Source organism: Leopardus geoffroyi, chromosome D2 (assembly GCF_018350155.1).
Source record: "Leopardus geoffroyi isolate Oge1 chromosome D2, O.geoffroyi_Oge1_pat1.0, whole genome shotgun sequence".
In the NCBI taxonomy this organism is placed as follows: Eukaryota; Metazoa; Chordata; class Mammalia; order Carnivora; family Felidae; genus Leopardus; species Leopardus geoffroyi.
In genome coordinates this window covers 54725980-54744098 of record NC_059334.1, presented here as the reverse complement: position 1 = coordinate 54744098, position 18119 = coordinate 54725980, and the positions used below count along the sequence as shown (strand labels likewise).

At 44.2% G+C, this 18119-nt stretch overlaps 1 protein-coding gene across 10 annotated transcripts in view; it reads right to left on the bottom strand.

The window, feature by feature from the left end:
* The window catches only part of PLCE1 (phospholipase C epsilon 1), a 320763-nt gene that overhangs the window by 96230 nt on the left and 206414 nt on the right, over positions 1-18119 (bottom strand). For all 10 annotated transcript variants that reach the window (XM_045438272.1, XM_045438271.1, XM_045438263.1 and 7 more), the window contains one exon: positions 3239-3384. In XM_045438272.1, coding sequence (XP_045294228.1) covers positions 3239-3384 — 146 coding nt within the window. The remainder of the gene's footprint in view (positions 1-3238; positions 3385-18119) is intronic.

Genomic DNA, 18119 nt, shown 5'->3' with positions numbered 1-18119 from the left:
TCCTCTTTCCCTCACCAAAAGGGACCACAAAGGGGACCAGTGTTCTCGTTCCCTTACAATTGTGTATGCTTCCCCAATATAGGTATAGATCACCCAGCAGTTTGTAGGGATGTGTGAGTGCTTTTAAACTTTATATAAATGGTGTCACACATTAGGTATTCAGGCATCCTGCTTTTCTTGCACAGCTGTGTGTTTCTGAGATTTATTCATGCTCATGAGCAAAGGAGAATGAGACAAGTTATTGACTCCATCAGTGACCGGGAAAGCTATAGGACCTCCCAAGGTATGACGCAGAGCAGGGGGCAGGGAAAGTCAGTCAGGCAGGTTTGAACGACAGTGAGGTCAGGAAACTAAAATTGTTTCCTGATTTCACCCCACTGAGTCCAGCCTGCCCTATACTTGGTTTCTTATAAGGTGGTAAGAATCCCTTTTGGGGCATGAAATGGAAGTGTGAATAAACTAAGTGAATAAATGAGTGAGACACAGTTCTCATTATTTAATCACCCTTGTTTCTGTGAGTGACAGTAGTCACAGTACATTTGGGGGCACAAGACAAACCTCAGCAAGATCAATGGTTTTTTGTTAGATTGAGAACTGACACTGTTTTAAAACTTTCTTTTTCTGTTTATAAAGGTACTAGATGCTTGTTGTAGAAAATCTGGAAAATACCAAAAATATAGAAAACCCACCCATAGTTCTACATCCACAGGCAACATTAAGTATATTTCCTTCCAGTATTTATTCTACTTGTAGATGTCTGTTCTGAATGTTTTATAAATGTTGTTGTATAAATATTGCTGAGGCTATTAAGTAAAGACAGCCTTGTTCCCAGATATTTTTATGCATTATATATTATGTGTTTTCCAATGATATCAAACATTTTTCAAAAACATTTTTGGTGGTTAAATAATATTCCATTGTAAGAATACATCATGTTATTATTTCATTCATTTCCCCACTGATATTCATTTGGGTTATTGTATTTTTCATTTTTATTTTTTAAAATTTATTTATTTATTTATGTATTTATTTATTTATTGCTCATGAGTGGGGGAGGGGCAGAGGGACAGAGAGAGGGAGAGAGAGAATCCCAAGCAGGCTCGCTCCCTACTGTCAGCACAGGGCCCAATGTGGGGCTCGAACTCATGAACTGTGATATCATGACCTGAGCTGAAAATCAAGAGTCAGATGCTTAACCAACTAAGCCACCCAGGTGCCCCTGGGTTACTTTAAATTGACACCACGATTGAGTAAATATTGTTATATGTAAATCTTTTTACTTCTAATTGTTTCTTCCAATGATCCACACCTCCCTGTGTAGCACAGACCCCACCCACAATCAACCAGTGCTAGTCTTATGTGACCAGTATAATGTAGTAAAGTGACAGCGTGTGACTTCTGAGGCTGGGTCATAAAAGGCACTGCAGCTTCTGCCTTGTTTTCTTGTCATTCAGTTCGGAGCAAGCCAGCTGCCATGCTTTGAGGACAGTGATGTCCAGAAGAGAGGAAGTGAGGTCCCCAGCCAATAGCTGGCACCCACTTGCCAAACACAGAGGAGAAGTGTCATTAAAATAGAACTATGTTATCATAATGTAATCTTTTCTTTAAAGAAAAATACCAGAAGTTCTTTGTAGAAAACTTATCACAAAGAGAATCCAATCATCCAAATCATCTCCTGTTCTCTCAGTATTTTTTCTATTTTTTCCTTCTTTTGAGCCATGCCTGATACATCTGTATGTATCATTTTGAATGCCAATGACACGGTCATTTGAGTTTATTTATTTATTTATTTATTTATTTTTATTTTTTTTTGTCAACGTTTATTTATTTTTGGGACAGAGAGAGACAGAGCATGAACGGGGGAGGGGCAGAGAGAGAGGGAGACACAGAATCGGAAACAGGCTCCAGGCTCTGAGCCATCAGCCCAGAGCCTGACGTGGGGCTCGAACTCACGGACTGTGAGATTGTGACCTGGCTGAAGTCGGACGCTCAACCGACTGCGCCACCCAGGCGCCCCTTGAGTTTATTCTTAGTTAAGAAAGCTCAAAAGGACAAAAAAAATTCCAACTCTGAGAAATTTCCTTTTTCCCCCAACCACGAATCCCTTTGCAGGGATCTGGAGAATCAAAGAAAAATCCCGATAACGTTAGGGAGCAAGATCTATTTATAGTGAGAACCCTCACTGGGAAGGTGAATCTCAGACACTGAGAACAACAGGTTCGCTTTATGGGGCCTCACTGCATGCCAAACATGCATGCTAAACACTTTGTACTATCTCACTAAATCCTGGGTGAGGAAGTAGGTGCTTTTTATTATTATCATCCCCATTTTACAGATAAAGAAACTGGGGCTCAAGGAGGTCGAGCACCTTGCCCAGACCACACAGCTATTCCATGGGGGAGCCAGGATTTGATCCCATTGTTCTGACCCAACGACTCATGCTCTTCCTCACACCACATTGCCTTCCATTAAGAGTGAGGGGCAGTTACTTTATGCCGGGTAACTGAGGCTTGAAAGGGAAAAAGGTAGAAGACTTTATTGATAAAATGGTGATCTTATTATTAGCTTAGTGGAGAAGGCATAAGAGCAAGATATCGGAGGTGAAGGGCAAGGACTCTCAAATCAAGGCTGCCTGCGTTCACATCCCAGCCATTCCAGATGGCCTGGGGTGAATGACTTAACTTCTAACTTTAGTTCCTTCTTTTGCAAGATGTAGGAATTTTAGTATCTACCAAGAAACTGTTATGAGAATTAAAATATTTAATGCATAGGAAATGTACAGCCCAGTGCCTGATACATAGTAAGTGTTCAATAAAAATAAGAACTACTTTTATTGAATGCTTATCAGTGTTAGCCATTCCCAGGCAGTGGCTGGAATTCTACAGTGCTGAGGCAATTCATAAGGCAGAGCTGCAAAGAGATAGATAACAGTGGGGTTTATAGGACACAGAGGGTAAGCAGCGGTCAGTGATGGGGCGGATGGAGTTATGCAAGCAGGAAATTTTACCCAGCTTGGCCAACAGATCAGAGCAGACAGTTAATTAGGAGCATGACTGGCCATAGGGGCTGAATTCTGCTACGTCTTTGAGGGGCAAGGTTTGTGGTGTTAGCAAAGGATAATATATTTCCCGCAAATAATCACTACTAAGTGCCTGGTTTGGGTAAATGTGGTTTCCAGGGCAATTAATTCAGTGCCATTCACCTCGTACCCAGATAACTGTATTCCCCACTCCCATACCTGAGGCCGGCCAAGAACTCCATGACAGCATTGTAGTTGCCCATGTTCCAGCAGCATTTGGCCACGTGCACTAAATAGGAGAAGACTTCTCGCTTCTCCTCCATGGAGCCCGCCGTGAGGATCAGCCACGTTACCCAGGAGCTCACCTAGAAAATGCAGAGAGGGGATCCACTGAACCTATGTCCTGCAAACTCAAGGAATATTTTTTTCCACAGGAAAACTCTTTTCTTTTCTTTCTTTCTTTTTTCTTTTAATTTTTAATGTTTATTTTTGAGAGAGAGAGAGTGTGTGTGAGCAAGGGAGGGGCAGAGAGAGGAGACACAGAATTTGGAGCAGGCTTGAGATGTCAGCGCAGAGCCTGATGTGGGGCTCGAACTCACAAACTGCAAAATCATGACCTGAGCCGAAGTCGGTAGCTCAACTGACTGAGCCACCCCGGTACCCCACTCGTTTTCTTTTTTTTAAAATCAGTTTAGTACTGGGAAATGAAAGACCCAGCTGAGAGACTGGAGGTGAAGCTCTGGGTCTCCATCACTGCTTTGCTATGGGATTCTGGGGAAGTCACTTCACTTCTCCATATTCTTCATCTTTAAAGTAAGGAGGCTGAAAGGTAATTCATGAACTCCCTCTTGATCCATAAAATTCCATGAGACTATAAGAAAATAAAGCCCAAGGATAATATCGATTAAAATACATATAAATACGTTTGACTGATGGGCAGCAAGATTAAATGCAATCAATGCACTTAGTCCATAAATAAAAGAATATTTATCAAGTAGTAAAATGCATGCTATCAAATGAAAAATGCAAAAAAAATTATATATTTAAACTATCTTTCATAAACCCCTTATCTATTATGCTGCTCAAATGACTAACTAATAATGAACAGATACTTACATAGCACTTACTATGTGCCGGGTGCCGGGAATTATTCTAAGCACTTTACATATGTTAACTCATCTCTCACAACAGTCTGGAGTCAGGGATTATTACTATCCTCATTTTATAGATGAGGAAACTGAAGGACAGAGGGCGCAAGTCTTCAACCCAAAGTGGTAAAGCCTAAATTTGAATTTAGGTGTGTGGGCCACAGAGGTGGCACTATTAACCACTCACTAAATGCCTGATGTGTATACACAAGGTCTGGGATGACAGTTATTCTAACGTGATTAGTTTTTTCTATGACACAGAGTAGAGTATAACATTTAATAATAACCTACTTCTAAGTCCCCGCCCCCCCCATGATACGCAGCCTCAATCCTCTGCTTAATCTCTAAGATTATTTTGCTGCTACCTATACTTTGGTGCTTGAATACTTGTGTTCATTTAACTTACTTTCTCCCTCCTAGCTAATGTCTGGACTGATAAACTTAGTTGCTAACAAACCAAAGCCTTGGTCTTGACCCCACATGGCCCATTAGCTGCACTGGTTCAGTAACAGTGCTGACACCTGGGACCACCTCATATCCCTGGCCTGAGGGAGAGGGAGGCCAGAACACCCGCTCATGGTGACCCACGACAACTGCAACAAAAAAAGAGTTTAAGGTCTACGGCATACTGCACTTCCCTCCCATCCCCACCAGCCCCATTGATAAAATGGTAGGAACGAATGACATTTAGTGCTGGCAGCAACCACAGAGGGCGGTCCAAACCATTTTTCCAGATGAAGAATCTATGGCTCATGGGAGAAGTGATCTTCTGAGGTCACAGTTCTTGTTAATGTCAAAACTAGGACTCCCAGTGCGGTACTCTTTTATCTGATGAGGGGTGACAGTTTCTTTAAACTTGGCACCGCTTAGGTTTTCCTAAGTACTTGCTTAAGAGCTGCATATTTGAACACAGAGTCAGACTAAAAGGAGAAGATACCAAGGAGAGTACCAAAAAAATAATGAAAGCAACGAAAAAAAGGAGAACAGAAGAGAGAGATGCCGAACACCTCTTTCCCTTTCTTACACAGAAACAAAAAGCAAAACAGTGGCACCAGGGACCTTCATCGATAAAACAGGGTCACACCGTGGGACCAGCCGGGAGTGCTGATGCAGGATGTGAGGGACCACCTGCCACCCTGAGCCCCTGCCCCAGCCCTGCCCCAGCCCAGTGGGCCCCGAGCACGCACCTCTGCTCTCAGCCTGCTCTGGACTTCGTGCAACATCAGGAGAACAGATCTGGAATCAGACTCCTAGGACAAGCCTGGGTCCAGATCATCCTGCAAGGAATTCAGAGCCTCTTGGGAAGAGGAGAACCTAAGATGGCCATTTGTTCTGATCTCCCGGGGCTGTTTTGGGCACACAGGAGCCTTCTCCAGTCCCAGATCCATCCTTTCTCCTGCAGCTATAAGCGATTCCTTGCTCACTGTCTCTATGCCTTGTGCCCTCATCACCTGGTTACCCAGTGAAAAGTCACCTTTGTGAAACCCTGACTCTCCAGAGCAAGAAACTGTTTGGTCAATACTGACTGAGTGTCATGGGTGTTCTGTGTAGTTTTTCCTTTCATGTGGTTTGCCTTTAATGATCCCTATCCTGCTCTGGGGAACTGTGAGCAAACACTTAGAGTCATAATTATTGACTCTTTGAGCTAGAAATTCAAACTCATCTTCTTACAAATGAAAATAAATCCCCAAAAGTTAAAAGCGTTTCCCAAAGACACCTGATGCATTAGTTCTTGAGCCCTCTGGCTATATTCTTCTTGTGGCTGTAGTTCCTTTTTTACTGAAACTGATTGCCAATCAGCAGCTCTGGAGAGTCACTGCTCTTTCAGGCTATTCTGGTCCCACACAGTGACTTACTAGTCTAGTGGCCTGAAAGGGTTAATCCATCTTCCCTTGGAGAGGCCAGCTTCACAGAGCAGACGCAGACCACCACGTGGTTGGTGCCTCAATCCTGATCATGCATCCAGATTTATTTCCTATCAGTCAAATCATTTTCCATATACTTTCCCACAATGTTAGGAAAAAAATAGCGATACAGTATTTCACATGGAAACCTAATTTAAACCAGCCGTTCCATCTCCAAGTGTGAGTCCCCAGGGCCTGGTTGTTGAGATTATGTAAGCACTGTTATCATAAACACACACACAAACGTACACGCACACACACACACACACACACACACACACACCATCTGCGTACAGACTTCAGGGACAAAAAAAAAGTCTTATTGCGGACTGATGTATTTATAATTTTATAGGCATTAAGTGATGTGACTTTCATCACTAATTATGAAAAACGAATGTCACAAAAAACCCCATAAGGATTTGGCAATGACTGAAAAATGTTGCCCAAGGCATAAACGGTGGTTGTATTTATTAAGTGGAAAATGGGATGTGTTGCCAATCCAGAAAGAATTTCAGGACTGGAATAACACAGAAAAATACAAAAACTGCACATATAGAGAGTACTAAAACTCAAGTGTAGAGTAGAAAGATGTTAAATGTGGCAGATTACTTTGCCCTATTTGAATGGTTAGCACAGAATAAAGACAGAATCTGGCCCCCGCCTAATTCCGTAAGAGTCCCTCCCAGAGGCTCTGTGATTACCCTGAGGGCCTGACCCTGGGTACAGGCCTACAAACTCCACAACTGCTCCTCTCCAGACACTTCTTTTCTGCCTCTTTTGCTTTTGTCAGTACTCTCAGGCCTAGCCAAACTCAAAAGCTTGCTCTCCTCACATCAAACACCTTGTTGGCATCACACAAGCTCAGTCTGGAAGGAATGCTTTTGCTTCGTTCATAAATTACCTTTCCCTGGCCCCCACCATGTCCTGCCTGTGTCCTTTGTGAAGCCAAATCCTTACCTTGGCCACCAGGCCCCCATCAGTTCTGCAACCTCACCTTCGACCTTTCTCCACGCTCCTGCTTTTAGGGAGATGACCAAGGCCTTTTCTCATTTCAGGGGTCTTCTATGGGATGGGTCTCCATGGCCCCCAGACTTTGATTAGGTAAAACTGCCCTCAGGACCTGCCCTGGGTCCCATGCTTTAGAAGGCCTGTGATGGGGTGGAGGGAATGGGTCTGCCCAGTGGCTGTGCACTCACTTCCAGATCATTCATCCCTGAAGACTCAGGACTCCCAAGTCCCCTGTCTAAACAGCTCAAGCCCACTTCTGGGCCTGCAAGAGCCTGGTATCTGGATCAGTCCTCCTGTAGGGAGATCATAACCCCAGGCCCAAAGGCTGGCGGAGGGCTTGTGGGGGTGTGGTGTGTGGATGGAGTTTGAACTGGAGGTCTGCAGTGTCCACACCCAGGCACACAAGCCAGGATGGAAAGAGAAGGTGGGAAGGCCACAGGCCGGGGCCTTCTTTTTGCTTTGTCCTTTGTACTTCATCTTGGCTCCCCTAAGGTCAGGGGCAGGGCTGCCTTTAGGAATCTGATGAAAACACCACTTTCTTGAAAAGGACTGCTCTGATTTCCCATCTGGGCTGGGTGATGTGCTGGGCTATGTGGGGCCCCCAGTCTCCTTGACCCCAGACCCCCTGCACAGTCAGCACTGTGTTCCCCCAAAAGCAGACCCTGGGTCTGCCATGCCCACCAGTAGCAGTGCCCACAGTAAGTGCTCCATGAGACATGGCAAAGGAGTGAATGTGACCTCTTCTAGGAAGGCTTTTCTGATGCTCACCTAGCAACTTACATTCAACTTCTTCCTGTGACTTGATGGTGGACCCTGAGACCAAGCTCACATCTGCACTGGGATTCTCACTGCTGCAAGGATCTGCATCTGCTTTATTTTTATTGTATTTGTGTGTCTCTTTCACATGGGTCTGTTCTGTCTCCCCCACTAGACCTTACGTCCTCAAGGACTAAGAGCATCTTTCCCACATCTCCAGTGTGGGGGTGCTTGGTGCCTCTGACCGACAGGCAGGCCACCCAGGGTCCCAGGAGGCCACTGGCAGAGAGGATTCTCAGCCTCCAATTGGTCAGGGATTATATTTGGGAAAAGGCCTGAACACTTCCTACTGCTGTTCCCAGGTCCAGAAAAAAGAGACAAATGTCTTTGTGCCAAAAAGTTTTTTTGTTTTTTTTTTTAATATGCTGAGCAGTGTTCATAGAAAGATGATCCTTTGTAGTGGGTATCTGGTCCCCCTAACTGCAAGGGCTGGGCTCGAATGGTGAGATCTAAAGAAGACAGTGAAAACCCAGACAAAGCCGCTCTGTCGATATGCAGTGCACATTGACATCTGCCCTTCGCAGAGCTTTCCTAAAACAACCCTTGAACCGTGGGCATGTGGGCATACACACACATTGTCAGACACACACACACACACACACACACACACACACACACACACACACACACCCCTGCCTAGGTAGCACTCTTCAAAATGCACATCACTGGCCTTGGAACCTCTAGTGGTAGTAGTAGGGTGTTTGTTGAAATGCAGATTTCAAGTTCTCGCCCAGAGTCTCTGAGAGCAGGTCCCAGGAAGCTGCTTTTTTTTTTTTTTTTTTTTAATGTTTATTTTTGAGAGAGACAGACAGAATGTGAGTGGGTTAGGGGCAGAGAGAGAGGGAGGCACAGAATCCAAAGCGGGCTCCAGGCTCCGAGCTGTCAGCACAGAGCCTGACATGGGGCTCGAACTCACGAGCTGTGAGATCATGACCTGAGCCGAAGTCAGATGCTCAACCGACTGAGCCACCCAGGCACCCCAGGAAGCTGCTTTTTAAGATAACTCCCCGGTGATTCTTTCTCATACTTAGGGTGAAAACTACGTCACGGGTTCAGTGTCCCTTTCTGCACCCCTGGTGTAGCCCTTAGTCATAGCTGAAGCGTCATTTCTGTAGTACTGCACAGATGGCCGTCTCTGTAACCTCCCTGAGGCCGGGGTGTCGCCCACTTGCCAGCAGGCAGGGGCAGGCAGAGGGCCCAGAGGTGGAGAGCATGGCGCTGGGCTGAGTGAGCTGTGTTGGCTCCCATTCCACTGTCTCCTCATGCCTGGGCCTCAGGCAGGTCGCCTAGCTATCAGCCTCGATTTCCTCTTCGGTAAAACGGGACAGTATTTACCTCATAACAGGATTGTGAGGGTGAGAATGGAGATTGTATCCAAAGGTCACGCGACACTGGGTATGTAGTCCCAGGCCCAATAAGTGTTTACTGCTAGGAATGCCATTGGTAGTGCTGTTACCTGAGCTGTAGAGAAGCTGAATTCCAGGACGCAGAACACAGAAGTCCTGAAGAAGGAATCTCTAGGTTCTCCTAACTGCAAGGAAGGAGTCCAAGGCTGAACCAGGAAGAATCTGTCCTTGCCCTGAGAAGGGTCTGTGCCCTGAGCACAAGCCTTTCCTAGTAAAAGGATTAACACACATATTCCCTCTTCTCTGAAGGCTTCCTTGACTCCTCATGAGGAATAAAATATCCCCTTTTTCCTATTCAAAACACCCAGTCCTATATGTATTCATATATGTGTGTGTGTGTGTGTGTGTGTACATTTTTGTATACGTGTATATGAAGGTATATTTCCAGTACTTTGTCCGAGACCAAACTTCCCCTGCTGGGAGCTCCTTACAGCAGAGGCTGTGACATATTCATGCTGGGAATCTCTGTGTTGAGGCTGCAGAGGCCAGCAAGTTACATATGCCCAGGCATCCTTCTGGACATGAAGTGGCTGCAGGAGAGCCTCTTGAACCCCATGTCCTGCTTGGCATGTTTCCACCAGTGACTCGTGATTTTGGAGGGACACAGAAGGGAAAAGAGAGGCCCCTAAAGGTGGCTTCTAGAGAAGCCCTAAATGTACCTTGGATTATATTCCATCTTGTTCCCCTCACATTGTATCACAACTCTCTATAGAACAAACTCTAAACCTCTTTTTTTGGCCTTCAAGCCTAGCACCATCTGATCTATATTAATATCTTCAACATTAATTCCCACTGTTGGCCACCGCTCATCTGTCCGACATTTCAACCCTACTATGTTTTGTATCACTTCCTATTCTCTGGCTATTCCTATCTCTGTGCTATTGTCCAGTTTCCTTGGGATGTGAATACATAGGGAGTTTTGTGTGTTAACTCTGGCTGTCTGATGTCTCTTAGATGAATCAGCTTTCTTTATCTTCATCTATACAGAATTCATGGTGCTGCTCCTCCCCTGCCTTTAGGCCCGGACTCAGTGATTTGTTCAAAGATGGGTATATAACCTAAGCCAGGCCAACCAGAGCCCTCCTTGATTGAGTCCTTTCCTGAAACTATCAGGAAAAAAGACACAATTTTTTTTTTTTTTTTTTGCTGGAATTGTAACATGTAAAGATATGAGTCAGATGCCTTTCGCCATGGTATCAGGGGCACCTGCCTAAGAATGAAGATAACACAAAAGAAAGATAAAGATGGATTTCTGAGGACCTTAGATTCCTGACCAGCCATACTTGAAGTCCTATGAAGAGTCCATATACATATACCAAAAAATGCCCGAACTTTGCTTAAGCAGGCTTGAGTTGAGTTGCTGTTAACTTGCGACTGGGGTGGGAGGAAGCCTTGATAAATATGTTGGATGACCCTCCTTGTTTTAACAAAAACTTATTGATTATGTTGAGGATCTACTATATCCCATGTACCATGCTGGACACTAGTAAACAAGACAGATATGGTACCTACTCTTGGGGAGGTTGGGACCTCGTGGGGGAAAATAACATAAGCAAGTAGATAATATGATTGAGTAAGTACAAGGCCAAGTTTACCCATCTGTATGCTACCATCTTTGGAAGTCCAGGCTTTTTACCATTCCTTGGTCCCTGCTGGTCTCCCAAAGTACTTTATTCATTTCTCTGTAACGGTGCTTATTCTTTCCACAAACAGTTACTGTATGCCCATGAATCCGCCAGGAACTATGCTAGGCAGAGCAGGAGGAGTTGGAACAACTATAAGGAAAGTAAGATAGCATGTTCTGCCTTGCAGTTAAGTTAGTGGTTTATATATCCACCTTTTCTAAATTGTCAACTCCTGGAGGACAGAAATCATCCTTCTATTGTTTGCAGAATGTTGTCCCCATAGTTTGCAAAAGATGTTTATTCTCAAGTTCTTCAACTAAAAATTCCCTAAATATTCAAAATTCTAAATTCCCCAGAATTGTTCACTGTTTTTTTTTTTAAATACTTTTTGTTTATTTTGGTTCCATTTAACCAACAGTTCGTGTCACAAGTTACATGTAAATATTCCCAGGATGTGAATTCTAGAAGCTCTGACAAGTGCTCAATTCCAAATGTGACATACTTAATTTAAACTGCCTTTTTGTATAAAGAATACATTTATTAAAAGTTCTGAAAATGTTTTGCTGTTCCACTCTTTGTGACACTGCATTACTTTTTTTTTTTTTTATGTTTATTCATTTTTGAGAGACAGAGTGTGAGCAGGGGAGGGACAGAGAGATAGGGAAACACAGATTCAGAAGCAGGCTCCAGGCTCTGAGCTGTCAGCACAGACCCTGATATGGAGCCCAAACCCATGAACCGTGAGATCATGACCTGAGCTGAAGTTGGATGCTCAACCAACTGAGCCACCCAGGCACCCCTGCATTACTTTTTTAAAATTCAGGTATAGTTGACACATAACATTATATTAGTTTTGGGCATACAACATAGTGATTCAACACCTACATATATTATGAAATGGTGGCTACAATAAGTCTAGTCAATACCCATCACCATACTTAGTTACACAAAATTTTTTTTCTTCTAATAAGGACTTTTACAAACTACTCTCTTAAGCAACTTTCAAATGTGCAATACGGTATTAACTATAATTACCATGCTGTACATCACATCCTCATGACTTAATTGTTTATAATTTGAAGTTTGTACCTTTTGACCCTCACACATTTTTCCCACCCTCTAACCCCCGCTTCCGACAAATACCAATCTGTTCCCTGTATGAGCTTGGTTTGTTGTTGTTGTTACTGTTTTGTTGTTTTTTTTTTAATTCTACATATAAGTGAGATCATAGGTATTTGTCTTTCCCTGTCTGACTTCTTTTACTTAGCTTGATGCCTTCAGGTCCATCCATGTTGTCGCAAATGGCAAGATTTCATTCTTTTTTATGGGTGTTTACTGTTTTAAAAGCAACCAGAGGAAACATGGAGACTTAGGTATGCAAATGCCATTGCTGGTTAAATGGACTGTAGAGAACTGCCAACAGCTGTGCGGGATCTGTTAGCCTCTGCTCGATCTCCTACCATACTCCACTGGATGGATCATTCACTCTGAAACCAATTATTAAATGGTACTCAAGAGTGAGACTTATTTCATTCATGTCTTCTCCTTTTGTGAAAGTATTTATTGATAGTCCTAGAATAGGGTCTTTGCTATTTCATTCCATTTCAATAATAGGATTAAAACCCATGGCTAGGAGTTCACATAACAAGTCTTGACATAAGTGAGTTGTTAGCTCCAAACTATCCTGATCCTATCACAGGGCCATTTATGAATTTTGTTTCCTCTTCACATGATTTTAATAATAATAATAATAATAATAATAATAATAATAATAATACTTAACAACAGCTGCTATGTATTGGGCATGCACTTGTGAGAGGGACACTGCTTATCCCTTTTGATCCTCTTAGCCTCACAGGCTGGGACTAATGCCATTCCCATTTTACAAATGAGGAAGCTGAGGTTCAGAGTGGCAGAGGTAGCTCATCCAAGGTTATACAACCTGTGCACTAGGAACAAGCCAAATCAAAAGCTTGTGCTTTTATATTTTTGTTTTTTTTAAGTTTATTTAGTTTTGAGAGAGAGAGAGCACAAGCAGGGAAGGGGAGAGAGAGGGAGACACAGAATCTGAAGCAGGCTCCAGGCTCCGAGCTGTCAGTACATAGTCCGACTCAGGGCTCGAACCCACAAACTGTGAGATCATGACCTGAGCCAAAGTCAGACGCTTAACCAACTGAGCCACCCAGGTGCTCCAAAAGCCTGGGCTTTTAAACTATTATGCTTTACTGCTTCCCATCTTCTCTCATGAGCATGAGACCAAAGAGTGGATTCATTATAGCTTTTTAAACTGTATGAGAGCTCCAACAGCTACCCTGATCTATGAGCAAAGAAATGTCTTAACAAAACTATGGTGAGTTCAGCTCAAAGACCTAAGCAGCTGAGGAACATTCCCTTTAGAAACAGAACGTTGGTGTTCTGAGAGGTTGTGGAGACCATGGTGTAAGCACATGCCAATTGTCTACAAATGCTCCTGTTCTGTCACCTGTCTAAAATTCCAAGTTTTCTATGACACACAGAATAGGACAGGGTCCTCATGAATTCAAGAGTCTGGAAGGGAGAAGGCCTGGGAGATTCCCTCCTGCAGCTCACTCACAGAAACATCTAGGTGTCCCAGACAGAGGGTCAAGGGAGTCAGGAGATGTCCCCAAGCTTTCTCCCCAAGCTGTGGCCACCATTGGAGTGGTCCATATGCTTTCCCTGGTCCCTGCAGCCTCTTCATGCCAGATGAGTTGCAGGACCTTCAGAAAATACATACTCATTGAGCAAATGTTTACTGAGGGCTTTTCTATCCTCAAGGAGCTCACACTCTACTAGGCACTCCTCTGGCCACTGGGGCATGCAGTGAGCAAGGCAGACACCAACCCTGCCCTCCCAGAAGATGGTGGCATTTGTACCATCCAGCATGACCCGTCCCTTCCCATCCCAGCTGTGATCTGGCTCCCATTGGGGTTCTCCTTTATCTTTCCTCGCTGGGGATCTCAGCTGAGCAATGCCAGTAGGCACCGAGAGAGGCTGACTCTGTCATAGGCTGTCTTTTTCCTTTTTCCCTTTTCTGATATCAGTGAAGTAATAATGTTATTAAGAACACTCTTATACAGTCTACTTAAAGAGACTGTTTTAAGTGCTTAACATGTATTACTTAATTTAAATCTACAACAACCCCATGAGGTATATGTCATTATCACCCCATTTTGTAGATGAAATGGAACAGCTGTTGGAGGTGTTGTAGTCACTCACAACAGGGTCATACGACTGGTAAGTTGTGAAGGTGGGATCCCAACATGGGCAGCTCAGTCCCAGAGCCTATGCTCATAATATTGTCCTCTGCTGGCACACATCAGTTCATGAATGCTGGTATTTCTTGGGGCTCTGTCCTTGGCTCTTCTTGGATCTCTTCTTATGCTATACTCTTTCCCAAGATTATTTCCTTCACTTACCTGGTTTTACCCACCTCCCTGCTGCTATCTCTGAATATACAGGATATGTCCCGTATATCCAAGAATTAACTAGGCATTTCCACCCGAAGGGCCCAAGGGCTCTATAAGCCCATCCTGACCCCAGTCCTTGACTCCTCCTTCACCTTGCATCCCCACATCCAACTGGTTGCCAGTAGCCCAGACGTCATCTCCTCCAGGAAGCCTTTCTTGAACCCTCACATGGTTAATCCATTCTCTGCTCTAACCTAGCTTTATCACTGATATGTGACCACTTTCCCCCGGCTCCTGCCACTGGAATTTGAGCTTCTTGAAAGCAGGTATTGATTGTTTTACTAATCTACTCCCCAGCACAGAGTCCAGCTTGAGTGGGAGGTGCTTAATAACCTTGTGTTCTGAGTCAGGTACAAGGCACTCCCTGCTGATGCTGCCCTTCTCAGAAGAGTGTCCAAGCACCTGGGTGTCCAGGGTATCTGGGGACTACAGTAGGGGAAGTGAGGCTGACAGCCCCACCCTGTTAGCTTGCTCTTTACCCAAGAGGCTCAAGAGGCCAGTGCTGGGGAAGGATGTCTAGGGAGCCATGGCATAGAAGGCTTATGGGTAATTTGGCCCATGACGGGAAGATCCCATTTTCCTTGAGACAATTTGGCATCAGAGAATGAGGGTAGTGGTGGCCTTCTCATATGGTCCAGAATTGGCTGGGCCCATTCTGAGGTGCCTTGAGTGATGGACAGGAAGGTGTCCCCCCTACCCCCCCGCGCCAATTACTTAAGTCCCCTGGATGGGGAAGTCAGTGATTCAAAAAAGGAGGAGAGTGAAGGCTGTCTCTTGGGGCCACCAACAAGGGCCAGAGGTTCTGAGACATGCTGTGAATCACTTACGACCCCAGGTAAGTGGATACCTTTCACAGGAAACTAAAAGCAAGCCCAGCAAATCATGCTTTCCCTTGTAGGGTCCAATGAGAAATGTTTGCCAATTGCAGTGAGGATGGTGAGCAGGGAACAGGAGACTAATAATGAAACCAACACTAATGATCAAGCAGGAAGGAGAAAATGGAAGGGAATAATATGGTTTGCATGTGTTGGCATATGTTCTCCTGAAGACAAATCTGTGTGAAGAAACAAAGGACACTGGCATCTCACCAAGATCAATTACGTCCTGGCCAAGCTGGACACTGGTGGATATAACAGATCATTAAGGAGGTAATTCAATCTGCTGTCTGTGCAGTGCATGTGTGGAGGGGTGAGCTTCTGTGAATGAGACTTGTTAGGGAATAAATCTGATGAAAACCAGAATTCTGTCTCTTCAACTTCCTTGCTCTACAGGAGGGCAGGGGGAGAGGAGGGAGAATACAGGATGGGGAGCCAGAGAAATGCAGGCTCATTTCTTGGCACTTCTTTTTACTCTTTCTATGACTTTGAGCAAGGTTCCGATCTTCCTTGAGACTCAACTGCTCATCCATAAAATGGGGATAATAAATGTCCTGTATCATAAGGGTTGTGGTGACTAATAAAATAGACAATATATGTAAAGGGCCCTCATGCTTGGAGCAGAATACATACTCAATAAGTGTCAACTAATATTGATAATTAAAAATAATAAGCAACTTCCTTTTCAAGATACAGTCTTTGTAGAAACAATGTTGGCCTTTTCATTACAGTGCTGGCTTCCCTTCTCTGTTTCACGGAGAGGAACTTTTTTTTTTAATGTTCATTTATTTTTGAGAAAGAGAGAGAGACAGAGTACAAGCAGGGGAGGAGCAGAGAGAGAGAGGGAGAGACAGAATCCGAATCAGCCTCCAGGCTCTGAGCTGTCAGCACAGAGCTCGATGCGGTGCTCGAACCCATGAACCATTTGATCATGACCTGAACCGAAGTCGACGCCTAACAGACTGAGTCACCCAGGGGCCCCTTGCAGAGAGGAACTTCTAAGGATTAAGCCTTCAAAAAGAATGAGCCTTTGTGTCTTTTAACGAGGCCAGAAAGGAGAGGCAGAAGAAAGGTGGAAAAGGGGCAAGGCAAAAATTGAGAAAAAAATGTATCAACAGAAAGTCTAAGGGCCGCTGGCATGAAGGGAATAGGAAACAGGAAATGGGGAAAGAGGGCGTGGGCAGGGCCTGTGTGAGGAAGTGAGGACACATGGATATGGTTTGGTTCGAGGCGAAGTGCTCAGAAAAATAACGGTGCATCACAAATAGGTTTTAGAAGGGTGACCTGAGGCCCTCGGGCCCTCTGTCCGGGAATTATCAGGTCCATGAACTACAATTACACTTGATTCAGAATGGGATTAAACAACAGGGTGTGACACTGGCCATTCCAGCACCTTTCTTACTTTGTGAAAAGGATGTCATCTCTTCTGAGGAAAGAACAGACCCCAATTCTGAATAAAAACCAACAGAGCTGTACGCGTACGGCAAAAATTCTACGATGTTCAGCACAGGATGAAGTTACTCAGTGTGCCTTGCCAACCACCTAATTTGTAAAAATAAACAATGGATGTCCTGCTTTGAGAAGAGGTAACTGGCTGAGAGGCAACTGCCCTGGTGGAGCAAAGCAAGGAGCTTGAGACTGACAGCCAAGTGCAGGGAAATTCTACTCGGGAATGAAGTGCTCCCAGGCTGCACTTGGCACTTCATTTGTCTTGTTTGTTGACGGGCATTCTTATTTGTGTGCCTGTCCCTCTGTAGCTTTAGATGTTGAAATCCAGGCTGGTAGACAGTTGACCTGCCAATTTTGAATTGTTCCCATGTGTTCTGCATACAGTAGGTGCTCAATAAATGTTCCAGCAGGTGTAGGTATCCCTTTCCCCTCTGAAGACCCAGATGGAGATAGGTCAGTAATGTTCTGTGGAAATGTTTCCCAAACTCTGTTCTGGGGACATGTTCTATCAGATGTTAGAGTACTTTGTGAAGAAAGTATCTAGGGCTATATAAGTTTGGAAAATGCTAAGACAAATTAAGATTTCTTCACTGGCAGGATTTCTTGGGGCTTTACATATGCTAATGTGCATGACGAATCTACAAGAAGGAGCTAATATTCGGAGTTTCCCAAATTTTTTTAACCATGTGATTCCACTCCCCCCCCCCCCCCCCAAAGAACACTTACATCTAGAAAGACCCTGGAATGTGGGCACTGGGTCTCTCCAAACTCCTTTATCCTGAAGCAAACAGGGGCTCATGTCCTCTCACTATTCTGGATACCTCACCTTGCATCTGTCCAACCTGAAAACACATCCTGTCATGTAGAAACTGCGTGGTGTGAGTGGACTTTGAGAGATAGAAACAGTCAGAAATGGCAACACATGATTTTATAACTGGTGTCATAAATTCAGAATCAATATATCATCGGAAGAAGTCTAAAACCAAGACGCAGGAAGATTGTTCTTATAATCCAAAATGAGACTGAGGCACACTGGCAACTATTACTGCATCACCAAGGCTGTCATGAGGAAAGAGCTGAGCAGACCAGCTTCCGGACATATGGTTCTACTACATAAAGTGACAGTGAATAAATCAAAAGACGTTAGAGGCTACTTTCCGTATTTTTTAATTTTAATTTTAAATTAAATTTAAATTTTAAACTTTACATTTAAATTTAATTTTAAATACTTTCCGTATTTTTTAGAGGAAGAAACCCCAGAAGCAGAGAGGTTAGGTGACTTGTCCAGGGTCGCCCAGCTAATCAGTGGCAATGCCAGGGCTAGACCTCAGGTCTCCTGACCTCAGGACACCCTATGGTCACGCCCTGCTGGGCTTCGGTT